At 49.0% G+C, this 13198-nt stretch overlaps 1 protein-coding gene across 1 annotated transcript in view; it reads right to left on the bottom strand.

The window, feature by feature from the left end:
* Window positions 1-13198, bottom strand: part of SNX29 (sorting nexin 29) — a 567324-nt gene that overhangs the window by 500028 nt on the left and 54098 nt on the right. The window contains exons 8-10 of the mRNA XM_006867206.1: window positions 12009-12133; window positions 6532-6607; window positions 4140-4222 (exon numbers count right to left, since the gene is read on the bottom strand). Coding sequence (XP_006867268.1) covers window positions 4140-4222; window positions 6532-6607; window positions 12009-12133 — 284 coding nt within the window. The remainder of the gene's footprint in view (window positions 1-4139; window positions 4223-6531; window positions 6608-12008; window positions 12134-13198) is intronic.

Consider the following 13198-nt stretch of genomic DNA (forward strand, 5'->3'; position numbering starts at 1 on the left):
GCTTGTGATACAATAGTGAATAATTGTTATCAGGACTGATTGTGAGGGTTGGAAATGTAAAGGCAGACGTTTTGTAGCAAGGAGGGGAGTGATTAACTTTACAGTCTAGGAGCGGAGGTCCCTGGGACCATAAAGGGAGAAAAGTGGAGAGCGGGACCCTACCCAGAGAAGCAGTGATGCCAGAGATGGAGGCAGAGACAATGATGTGGAGAGATGGAGCAGCTGGGGACTTCAGACTCAGAGAGGGAGAGGGTGCTGTGTGCTGATGACTGGGGGGCAGGTATATAGCCTGTGGTTGGTTGATGATGCATAGAGGGGATTGTAACCATGGCAAATGAAACAATATAGGATAGGGTGAATGTAAAACTAGTGTTCTCCCGTGTAAACTATCACATAATTCACAATAAAACATTTTTAAAAAACGAATATGTTGTTTGTTTCGATGTGTACATCGACTCTTTTGCTTTGTTCATTTGTGAAATGTAAGCTGTAAAGGGAAGCCACAGGGAGGAAGTGGGATCATTGTTGCTGAAGGGGGGAGGGGGGTTTGTAATCATTAAAATGAAGCAAAGCGTGTGATTTGTTAAATGTAATACTGAGGAGGACCCTAGTCTATAAACACTGACTTAACTCACAAAACAAAGTTAAAAAACAAAAGAAGGATCCCTGATACCTGGGGGGTCTTCACTCTCTGTGGACCACAGACCCATCTCAGAAAAAGTTTTTAAAGATATAAAATAAAGTATACATGATTACAAAGAAAACCAATCATACAGAAATGGAAGTTAACAAGATCATTAAAAACACAGGTGAGACGGTATTCATGACCAGGCAGGTGAATTTCTCCTGGGCCGCACGGAGCTTTGGATGCAGGTGTTTACAGAAAAGCTGAGAGTTAAGCGTCCGACTCATCCTTGCGCTGTGTCACGTATGGTAACTGGTTTAAACCTGTTTCATCTTAGGGCAACTCTCTGAGCCAGATCATTTTAAACCCATCTTACTTGTTATTTTCATTGCTGTTGTTATTAAGTACCATCAAGTCAGGACTTTCTTGATTTTCTTCAAGATAATCTTGGGAGGAGAAGGAAGTAGGTAGAAATATTGATGAGATGAGTTGATAACTGTCTAAATCATATGATAATAGGTTGTTGTTGTGAAGTACTGTTGAATCAATTCTGACCCACAGCCACCCTGTACCGGGTTTCCAAGGAGCGGCTGGTAAGTTTGAACCATGAACCTTGTGGTGCAAACCAACCCTAGGATCGAGTGCTTATCCCACAAGTGACATATTAGGACTCCTTTTCCATGAATATTTCGAAGCCCCCTCATACAACAACCCTAACGCGATGGTGATAGGTTGTTTTTAAGTGTTTTCGAGTCAGTTCTGACCCACAGCGACCCTGTGTAGGGTTTCTGAGGAGTAGCTAGTGGACTTCAACTGCTGACCTTGTGACTGGAAGTCCAGAGCTGATCCCACAGCACCACACAAGTATTTAATTAAAAGAACTCCGCCAAAAATGCAAATGAAAACTACAATAAGATACTATATACTATGCTGTTGTTAAGTGTTGTCAAGTGGGGTCAGACCGATGGAGACCCTCTATAGGGCTTTTTTTTTAATGTTTTATTGTGAATTATGTGATAGTTTACATGGGAGAACATCAGTCTTACATTCATTCTATCGTATATCGTCTCATTGCCATGGTTACAATCCCCTCCATGCAATCCTTCGCCCGTACCCCCCAGGTCTTCAGCACACAGCCCCTCTCCCTCTCTGGATCTACAGTCTCCAGCTGCCCCATCGCTCCACGTCATCATCTCTGGCTCCATTTCAGCATCACTGCTTCTCTGGGTAGGGTCCCGCTCTCTGCTCTTCTCCCTTGATGATCCTAGGGACTCTATAGGGCTTTTGAGGAGTGGCTGGTGAGCTTAAACTACTAACCTTGAGGTTCAAACCAACTTTACAGTCCAACACATTTACCAACAGCGCCACACCAGGGCTAAACTGTGCCCCTACGAAAATCTCTAGAATTAAGAGACCAACTATCCAAAAAGTGTTAGTGGGGATGCGGAACAACTGGGCCACATATACATTGATGGCGGGAGTGTAAAATAATACAACCACAACCACTTGGGAAAACAGCGTGGCAGTGAAAAGCTAGACATACATACCATATGGATCTAACCCTTCTATTTGTGGGTATTCACCCAAGAAAAATCAAAGTACATGCCTACACAAAGAGTTGTTTAACAAATGTCTACAGCAGTTCTATTTGTAATCACCAACACCTAAAAACAATCCCAAATCCCAATGGATATCAACAATTGAAAGGATAAACAAATTGTTTTATATCCATCTAATAGTGGCCCTGTAAGATCAGCGCTGGACTTTAAACCATAACGCCATCAGTTCAAGCCTACCAGTTGCTCCTTGGAAACCCAATATAGGGTTGCTATGAGTTGAAACTGACTTGATGGCACTTAACAAGGACGAAGGTACACTAGAGGCATGGTATGGCACTCTGAGATAAGCACTGGACTGCTAATCGCAAGATCGGCAATTCAAACCCACCGACTGCTCCTCAGAAACCCTATACAGGGTCGCTACAAGTAGGAATTGACTCAAAGATACTTAACCACCACAATGGAATATTATTCTAAAAGGAAACAGAATGAACTATCTGTCCATGCACCCACATGGATGCATCACAAAATAAGATTGGCTGAAAGCTAGAGAGAAAAAGGAGTGTGTACTGCATGACTTCACTTACGTAGAAATTTTTAAAAGGCACGTTTTCTGTAGGCACCAAAAGCAGACTCTTCATCGCTGATGCACTAAATGGTGAGGTACACAGGAAGTACTAAGTGGCACAAGGTCACATTGGGGACAACGGGTATTGTAACCGATGAAACTGCGTCCCCCAAAAATATGTACTGAAGGACTGTTCCTCTACCTAGGATGTGGTCCGCTTTGCCATACCCAAGGAGAATGGGTCCTAAAACTCATCACCTCTGAGTTTAAAAAAAAAAAAAAAACTCCAACTGCAAAATGGACCCAAACAGAGCCACACACAGGGAAAGACGCCAAATGAAGACAAACACACACAGAAATAACACACATACAAGCCAGGACGCATAGGAATGCCAAGAATGGCTGGAAGCTACGAGAAATTTAAGTCAATAAAGAAGGACCCCTAGAGCTATATCCTGAGTTTGGACTTCTAAGTCTCATGAGCCAGGAAATAAACTTGCATTCTTAAAAGAAAAAAAAAAAAAAAAGTGATCTGATATTATCATATGTAATAACTAGATTTAAAAAAACAGAAATGACATTGAGTTTTTTTCCCATTTCACATGACAGTTATTGCAGATATCTGCATCTTCGATTAGTGACAAAACCACCCATTCTGCTTATTAGACTATGATTTGCTGCTTTCAGAATGCTCATTTTCAGTTACAGGTTAGTGTAAAAGGTTTTCTTTTTTTTTTCCATCCAAGTTTAGACCCTGTTTCCTACCAATGAGAATGGAGGAATCCTCTCCTATGCCCTTTCTCCTGCATGCTGCCGAGGACGAGAATGCGATGGCTGGAGCTGAAACAGCCGTCTTGGACTACGAGGCAGGACAGAAACTGAGTCCAGGCCTTGAGGACCATGGGGCCACAAACCAGCCTGCCTATCTCTGGACAAGGAGATAAATGTCTCCAATGTGAAGCCTCTGCTGGCATGTTCCCTGGTATAGAGAGCCCTCTGAACCCAAGCAGAACTGTTTGCTGTATCTCTAATACAGAAGTTTTTGGAAACAGTTTGAACTGGATCAGTAGCGACCTATATTCATCTGTGAGAGACACGCTCTTCATTACTTACAAAACAAGACTCTCCCAGAGTTATAAAATGAAAGAACCGGAACAATTCCTCTATAACCCACTACCCTGCAGGAAGCAAATTCTCAAACCTTCAACAATGAGAAGCTTCCCTTGCAACTAAAGGCTGCTCCATCCGTGATGTGCACATGGCCCAGTACCACATGTGAGCACATGGTTCAGGAGGGTCATGTCTACAACCCACATGTTATGTTAAGCACAGTCTCCACATCCCCCAGGCACGTGGGGCCAAGCACACAGGCTCGGGAAGTACTTACTGATCGTCATGGACTCTGGCACCGAAGCAGCAGGCAGTAGGCTGCTCCGAGGGCTTCCTTGGCCGGGGGGACTGGCTTCCACACTGGGGAAAGGCAGAAGCAACACTCAGCCATTTACAATGTTCACAGGATGGGGTGGGTTGGCGACGTACAGTCAGGGGCAGCTGCTAGAAGGAATGGAGGCCAGCCACTGCAAATTTTCTTTCCAAAGAGTTTGCAACATGGAAGAAGCGAAAACATCATGTAATGTCTGTTGTGAGGACAGCTTGCACGCATACGTGACTAGGAGGCAAAGTCCCAAACATTGACGAGGTGATGAAGTTAAGCATTAAAGATGAGGTATTTTGTTTGTTTGCATTTTCATTCACCACAGCATGTTTTGAAAATTCTCTAACATAAACTGCAGAGGACTTAGAGCTGAGGGTGAGTCAGGTGACTCTATATGGGCTGGGACAAGCCTCACACCAGCGGCATCATTTTCAGAGGGCAAGACCACACCACCAAGCACAGTTTGGGATAGTCGGTAACTCCCAACCTAGAGCTAAGGTTAAAATGCAACTGTGGTGTTAAACCCTGAATGAACCCATAAAAAGGAAGGGGAAGGGAAAAAAAAAAAAAAGAATAAAACAGTAAGAGCCAACAAAGATCATGGTGGGATGGGGGAGACTAAGGAGTTTGGGTGGCTCGGCTGTGACCCTTCGGTGTGAGGAATAAAGACAACATGCTACACAAACTATTCTCACATTCCAGATAGGGCACCAAGCACTTCACAAATAGTCTACCCCATCCACGTGGCCTACAAATGTGAAGCAGAAGTATTAACTCGTCCAAGAAGCCTCGTGACCCTACTACTCTCCTAGTAATAACTGACTGGTGAAGAAACCGAGGCACAAAGAGGCTATAACTTGCCCAAGGTTACTCAGCAAATGGGCAAGTTGGATTTGGACCCAGAACCCATGGTCTCCAGTACGTGGCTTTAAGCTTCCCTGTAGACGACAGACACCCAAGCTGCTATTTCCCAAGTGTGTCCAGTGACAGACACTAAACCCCATAATCCTCTCTTTCAAGGCTCACAACATGAGGCTCGCAGACATACTGCCTCATTCTACAAAAGGAAACTGAAGTCTGGAGCAGGGGTGGTGGCAAACTACAGCCCAGAGGCCAAATCCAGGTCACCACCTGCTTTTATGAATAAAGTTTTCTTGGAACAGCCATGTCCACTCATTTTTGTATATTGTCTAGAGCTGCTTTGGAGTCCTGATGTGGTGCTATAGAATAAGCACTTGGCCACAACCTCAAGGCAGTGGTTCAAACTCACCAGCAGCTTTCGGAAACCCTATATAAGGTTGTTATGGGTCAACAGCACTTAATAACAATAAGGGCTGCTTTGATGCTGAGCAGGTGGAACAGAGATCATGTGACCCGCAAAGTCTAAAGGATTCGCTGTCTGCCAACCTCTGGTTGAAACTGATGAAGGAACTTGCTCCAACTCAAAGAATGGTAAAAGTAAAAGAAATTATAATCCATTTCAGAAACTGCAAGGACGTTTATATGACAACATTGGGCTACCTGCTCATTTTCAATCTTCTTTTTGTCTTTCAATAAGGTCACCCAAAAAGTCTCATTTTAACACCAATGCATCTTTTCCTCTTCTTCAGCAGGTAACACTTGTTGCTGTTAAGTGCCGTCGAGTCGGTTCTGACCCATAGCAACCCTGTATAGGGTTTCCAAGGAGTAGCTGGTGAGTTTGAACTACCAACCTTGCGGTCCAGCGCCACAGACTAGAACTTAGTGAACTGTCACTTTCATGTATGAGTAGTAGTTCTCAAGGTGACTGGATTTTAGCCCTGAAGGGACACTGGCTAGTGTCTGCAGACATGTGTGGTTATCACAACTGCGGGTGGGGAGCTACAGGCACCTAGAAGGTAGAGGCCAGGATGCGAACACCCTATAGTGCACAGGACAGCCCCCCCGCCCCACAGACCAATCTGGCTCCAAATGCGGTAGTAATAATGCTACCACAGACAAACCCCGGCCCGTTTCCCCACTGCCTTTGAGTTACGCCAGGGGCACTGGTTTTCTATCCAGTGCAGTGACAAAGTGCCCCTTCTAAATCAATGCATTTAGAGGGTCTTTTGCATGTAATAAATCAATGAAAAGGAGCAAACCAGGCTGATGATGAGAGAGGAGGTGCCCAGACATGGCAGGTAAAGTCTGAGGCTGAGCCTTGTCTGTTCTACGACATCAGACCACTCACATTCTGTGACTTCACGTTTGTGAAAGGTCAGTGAGAAGGGAGGACTTGCCCTCTAGTCTAGCCTTAAAAAGGCAAGAAATGCACAGTTTAAAAGGAGCACTTCCATTCCAAAGGGAAGGTGGTTTTCACACTGACCTGTAGCCACACCCAGGCTCCATGAGAACGTGCTCTTCAGGGCCTGTCCCATTCTCCAGGCTTCCAACGGGGGCATCTGGGACACAGAGACAAAAGCACATGTTCTCATTGCATGTTCAACATGAAACAAGTGGGGCCAAGGCTGCCGAGTAGGATTTTACTCTGTGGCCCATTTCAGCTTTCTGCCATCATCTACGATTTGGCATCAGGCACTTAAAAAAGAACTCTCCTCATGTTTAAACTACAAACTTTTTAACCTTAAGCCACCCTGAACAGCATGACCGACCAAAGTCCATATTCAGCGCCAATCTCAGACTCCGGAGTAAAATCTGAGACAAAAAACTTTTCTTGCCTGTCATAGCTTGAGTAGGACACTAGAGGGCAGCACCGCCCAGTGGCTGACAGCATCAAAACCAAGTCACTTTCCAAGAGGCCTTGAATTAAATGGTATCTGAGAAAGGCACTCTCCAGAAAGGAGGCTATAAATAATTCTATAGTCAACAGGCTTGCGGAGCATTAACCACTCCTATCAAGGTACCAGCCGCTGTCCAACCACCTCCCAGGAAAAGTGCAATCCACGCCTCAGGTGCAGCGTGACATCAACTAAGACCAAGAACCCCCAGAAGAAAGACCAGAGACCAAGGAGCAGGTCTGGCTGTTCCCAGACTTGGCCCTCTGCCCCCCTCAGTCTCTCCTCACTTGGTTTACAATTAGGCTCAAGATTCAACCCAGCAGGGGACACGAGCTTCACCCTGTCCTCTCCCCAGCTGGTCCACTCACTCCTAACCCTTCTAAGAAGCTACAAAGGTTGAACCCAGCAGTGTCTGCCTCCCCCGACTCACAGTCTTGGGCTAAATTCCAGGGTGCAGGATGTCTACCTGACCAAGTCCCTGCTCTCCTACTCTGAGCAAGTTACTAGCCTCACCTTGGCTCAGCTTCCCCATCCATGAAAGGGATGTGCCTAGCAAACAGCGCTGTAACAACGCTCATTTCATTCATGTAAAACACTGAGCGGTGGTTAGCATCAACCTGTTCCAATGCAGACTTTCATCCTGCAGGGACTGGGGTTGCTCTCAGGCCCCCATCCACCTTCCCATGTCTGTGACAAACTCAAACAAAGTCTCCCCCTCAGCCTTTGTAACCCTCTTCCTGCCCACCCATCCAGCAATCCCATCCCATGGAGAAGGTACCCACAGGTCACACCAGCTCTTCGTTTCTGGGCAAGGTCTTGGATCCCATTCTCCCCTCTGTGAGGATGCCAATCCCCAAGCTCTCACTCTGGCTATGACCTTGGTCTAGGTTCTAGCATTACTTTTCTGTCTACTACAAACGCTGTACGAGGTATCCTACTGGGCTGACCAACTGACAAGTGCTTCAGAGCTGTTCTTCTGGTACTGCCATCTCCCACTGGTCTCAGTGCAGACCCCTTGGGCTCCACCTGTCAGTTCCCCTCAGGTTCCTCATGCTCCAGGCCCTCCCGTTTCCTCGGCCTCTTGGCTCTGAGACGCACTGCCCTCTATGGAGTCTTTGCAGCAGGGACCCCGCTTCTCCAGTCTGACTCACACAGGGTGCCAGGTTCCAATCCCTGGACACACTGCAGAAATAGCCTCCAGACATTAGAGGTGCTAGGTCTACTCAGCTCTGGCTGATTTCCTAGCAGCCCCTCTGTAATCCACCAGTATGGCCTGCTTGGGGTACACGGGACCTTGCAGAGGTACAAACAGTCACTCCCTCTCAATGTCTCCATGAGGGAGGGTCTTAGCAACTGCACCTTAGAGATGAGGAAACAGACCCAGAGAATTTCGGGTACTGGGCCACAATCACCCAGCTCACAAGCCGGGATTTGAACCCTGGTCCAAATTAGAACCCCTTGCTCTTGTGGCCACAGGTCCATGGCACTCCTCTGTTCACACTATGTCCTTCTCTCCTCCTAGCGTGTTGTCCCCTCGTCCATCCTATGGTGCTCACTGGTCAGGGACACTGGAAGCATGGACCTTGTGAGTCACAGACGGACACAAACTTGCAATCACAGTCAGGGACCCTGAAGACACCCACATCAACACGCTGTGTGAGCAGGAGGTCTGGTCTGGCTGCAGAGGGTCAGGGCGCACCCAGGGTGCAGAGAACCGGAAGTGAGCTTGAGGAGCGAGAGGGCAAGGCTTAGCTTCAGGAAGTGGAAGCCACCAACATGACGGTCACAGAGCCCAGGAGAACTAGGAAGAGGAGAGGCTGGAGGGTTCGCTGGAACCACAGCAGCCACAGCAAAGATTCTGGGTTTTCTCCTAAGGGCAATGGGAGGGTCTGGAACAGGAAATGATGCAATCTGATTTGTATTCTACAGGATCACTCTGGCTGCCAATCGGACAAGGCCGAAGTGACAGGCAAGGGCAGAAGGGGGCAGGTGTAGAGGGGATTTGGGTCACCATCCAGACAAGAGATAAGGATGAATTAGAACAGGACCATGGAGGCATTCGGAGTATACCATAACCAGCCATTCCTTTCTCCTCCCATCAGTTAAAGTAACATCCCCTCCTTGCATGTGAACACCCATCAGGAGTTACTTCTGACCTCTCAGTATCAAGCACTGAGCAGAAATGCCCACTGATTTAATAAAGAAAAATGTGACTCCGAAACCTTAACATTCAAAATCATCCTATGAGAGCCGAACTCTAAAATCACAGCAAGAGATGACAGCAGGGCTGCCAGAGCTCCTCCTGAGCCGGACAGCTCCAAAACCCAGCGGCAGGATAAATGGGGCTCAAGAGTTTAGACTTGATGGGGAAATCCAGGGACTGAGGGTCGGAGGTTTCAAACAGACCTGAGATCCCTCAGAAAGAGCAGGCTCTGCATGAGTTCAAAGTCCCAAGGTGGTACTTGGGGCTAATGCGTTGGACTGCAACGTTGGTTTGAACCCCAAGGTCAGCTGTTCAAGCAGCCACTCTTGGGAAACTCAATAGAGTGTCACTATGGGTTGGAACCGACTCGACAGCACTTAACAACAAAAGCCAACACAGGACCCTCTGAGACTAAGCCAGCTGTGACATATACATATCTCAAATAAGTCTCCCAGTCAGCTGCAACTCAGCATGGCTTCATCTACATCAGGACTAAACACTGCCAGTCCAGCGGTAACCTTGTGATCCCTGCTCTGAGAGTCCGCAGTTGTAGCTCGGGTGTCAGCCCCTCTCTTGAAGGGTCTCCTGTTTTTTGCCGACCCTCTGTTTATCAAAAGAAGCCCTAGTGGTGCAGTACATAAAGCAATGGGCTGCTAATCACAGGTCGTTAGTTCAAACCCACCAGCCACTCCTCGGGAGAAACCTAGGGCAATCTGCCCCCATAAAGATTTAGTCTCAGAAACCTTACAGAGCTATTCTACGCTGTAATTAATATAGGGTCACTGTGCATGGAAATCCACTCAACAGTGAGTTTGGGTTTGGTGTTTGTTTTCTGTCCAGTCTTCCCCCAGCTTGGCCAGATTTCATGATGTGACCCTGGGTTGGTGCACTCCTTCAGCCAGTCCTTCTCTAACCCCAGAAATGGGGCTCTAGACAAAGGGCAGAGTTCCTCCACCTGTGCCCTGCATCCCCTTCTCTGTGGCTTACTCTCTCCCAGGACTTAGCCACGAAACACATGCTCCTAGACCTGGCTGTCACTTCCCTTTTTCTCTCCATCCATCCCCCATTCCTCTCCTCACCCTCAACGGCAGGAACTGTGTGTGACGGCTCCACTGTTGTCCAAGAGGACTGAAGTCTCCCCAGGCCTGTGTGTGGAAAACCGAAACTGGCTGCTGTGGAACTGATTGTGACTCAGAGCAACCTTCTAGGACAGAGGAGAACTGCCCCAAAGGGTTTCCAACGCTGTTATCTTTACGGAAGCAAACTGCCACACTTTCTCCCATGGAGTGGCTGAGAGATTCCAACAGCCAAGCTTTTGGTTAGCAGCCAACCACTTCCCCACTGAATCACCAGGACCCATTAGAGAGTTTAGTCTAAACCCAAAAGACCCCACAGCTATTGTGACTCGTGGAGACCCTACAGGACAGAGGGCTGGACATCTTTACAGAAGTACACTGCCACGTCTTTCTCCCGCCGAGCAGAGGGTGGGTGCAAAGTCCCCATGAAGGAGATAGAATGGCTTCCCAGCCAGAAAGACAGAGAAGTGTGAACATCACACAGCAGGAACATGTCAGCAGACAGATGGGACACACATCAGCTCTGGAGTGGGGTGGCATGACAGCACCTTCCCCAGGGGAGACGCCCTCCTGGGCAATGGGCCATCAGCTCAGGAGCGTCTGCAGGTGACAGCCCCGCCTTATAGGGGTGGAAGTGCTGGGAAGGGGGATAAGAACAATGGCAGAGCCAGTCTCCATTCAGAAGCTCCCCAGCTCCTGGGTCTGCCACAGCCCACACAACATGCAGCTGACAGGAATCTCTGACAGGACTGTCCCCAGGGTAAATGGTGGAACCTCCACCACATCCGGTGAGGAGGGACATCACCGAGCGGTGGTGAGGCCAGCTCACTTACTCAGGACCCGGTCACTGTCATAACCACATCCCACTTTCTAGAGAAGGAGGCAGACTGACGGACGAGAAGAGCCTTAGCCACACGCTCCAATTAGCCTCATTTTGTTGCAGAAACAGCAACATGAGCACTAGCAGGTCTGGGCTCACTCCACCTTCCAGGGACTGGATCTGAGCCCACAATCCACTGCTGCCAGTAAATGCCCCCCCACGCCGTCTCTTTGTGTGAGTTTGTCTGAGTGCTTTTCTGCTCCCTGCCAACCAACAAGTGCAGCATAGCACTCAATTCTGGGTTGCCACAGCTTTCTTGAATTGCATGGGTCCCAGTTACAACCTCCAAAATCTGGGCCCCAGGCGAGGTCTGCTTCCTAGGATGGTGAGGAGGGCATCGGCTCTGACCAGGGTGCTATGGGGGCAGTGAGTGGGGCTGAGCGCTTCTCTGAGCTAAGGCCCAGCGGGGCTCACCCTCAGCCCCTGGGCCCTACTCTAGCTAAAGGAAACTCGTGTGTGGAATGAGGTACAGAGGCATTTACTCATCACCAGGGCAGGTTTTAACCCAGCGCCTCCCTGCTCCTAGCACCTTTCTGCCTCCCTTTTCTGCAAAGGGTGCAGGGCCATTGTGGCTCTGAGCTTAGGGACCAGGTCCACTCTCACAGGCAAATAGAGTGGGCACTATTTATGGACCATTTCGCAGGACCAAGTGCAGCTCGCTACCAGGGAGAGCGACAGGCCTGAGGCTCCCAAGTGACTTGGCGGATGCTTCAGCTCAACACTCACTGGGCTGAGAGCCCCTCACACACAGAGGTTCAGCAGGAAAGGCGCTAAACCCTCTTACTTCAGAATCCCAACAACCCCCTGGCCTTAAGCTGCAGTGTCTGTCCTGGGCTACATCAGACAGACCTGAAGTTCTCAGCCGGCCCACCCATTCAAGGAAGAGAGCAATGAGGGTACACCCACCTGCTGGGTCGTAAGCGCCCCCTCCACCAACGCTGACCGGAAAGAGGACATCGGTGTCACCTTGTAGGACCTGCAGTGGGGCCCAGTTGTGCATCGGTGAGAGGCAGGTGTTCCCATGTAGAGGCCTGCAGTGAGAGAAAACAGCAGCATGAGAGGGTGAGGTACCCCCAGGATCTCCACAGACTCCCCTCTAGGGAACTCAGAGTGAGGAGGCCCCAAGCTGGACTCCCGGAGTATCGAATCGAGACCTGGACCCAGGGGATAACAGAGCAAGCAGTCTGTGTCCTGCCCGCATAGGACTTACAGTCCGCTGGGGGAGACGGACATGGCAGCTCAGCGTGAAGCATGCCCGAGTGGAACGGAAAGCACTGAGCTAGACAGTGGGAGTCGAGAAGGGCTTCCTGGAAAATGTGAGCGGTGGGCTGAGCATGGGAGAAAGCACAAGAGTAAACATGTGAAGATGGGAGGGGTGGAAGGGCTCAGGCACAACACAGGCTCTCTGGCTCCAGGTTCTGTAACAAACCGAGCCAACACTGGCATAAAGATTAAGGCAGGAGAGGCATGAATTTCCCTCAGCCATCAAAGACGTGACTCCACTGCCAGAGAACACAGGCACAAACGCCACTTGGGGTCAACAGAGACCACCGTCATGTCGAAATGAGCATGTTCTGACTCAGACACAGACTCTGACCACCCCACGTGTGCTTCCGGCCTGGCCACATGCCCCTGCCAAGCCTGGCTGCGCAGTTAAACTGCAGAGGTTCTAGGCCTGGCATAGACTCAAAAGGAAAGCATTACTCAGTAGGCCATCTCATCATCCCTCTGCTCTTCCTTCAGGATGCTTTGAAGAATGCACAATTGGGTCCCCTCTAGGTCGGGACAGGCTGTCCTGAGTCCCAGGGAGGCCCGGTGGTTTACAGGGCCTGAGGCCCCACAAGGTCACATTGCACTGTCTTCTGCTTGACACATCACAATACCAGTGGCTACCTGGGCTCACCGGCTGGCCTCTCTCTTCAGTCTCCCCTCTCAGGGTACCAAATGAAGGAGGGACCACTGTGTTTGAGGCCAAAGACCCCATACAGTGAAACAGCCAGAGAACGCAGGGGACTTTTCCTACAAGGTTCAGATTAGGAATTAAGGTAGCTCAGAAGACATTGTGGTGGTGGTGGGGGTGGTGATGGTGGTGATGG

The sequence above is a fragment of the Chrysochloris asiatica genome, unplaced genomic scaffold, assembly GCF_000296735.1.
Source record: "Chrysochloris asiatica unplaced genomic scaffold, ChrAsi1.0 scaffold00102, whole genome shotgun sequence".
Lineage (NCBI taxonomy): Eukaryota > Metazoa > Chordata > Mammalia > Afrosoricida > Chrysochloridae > Chrysochloris > Chrysochloris asiatica.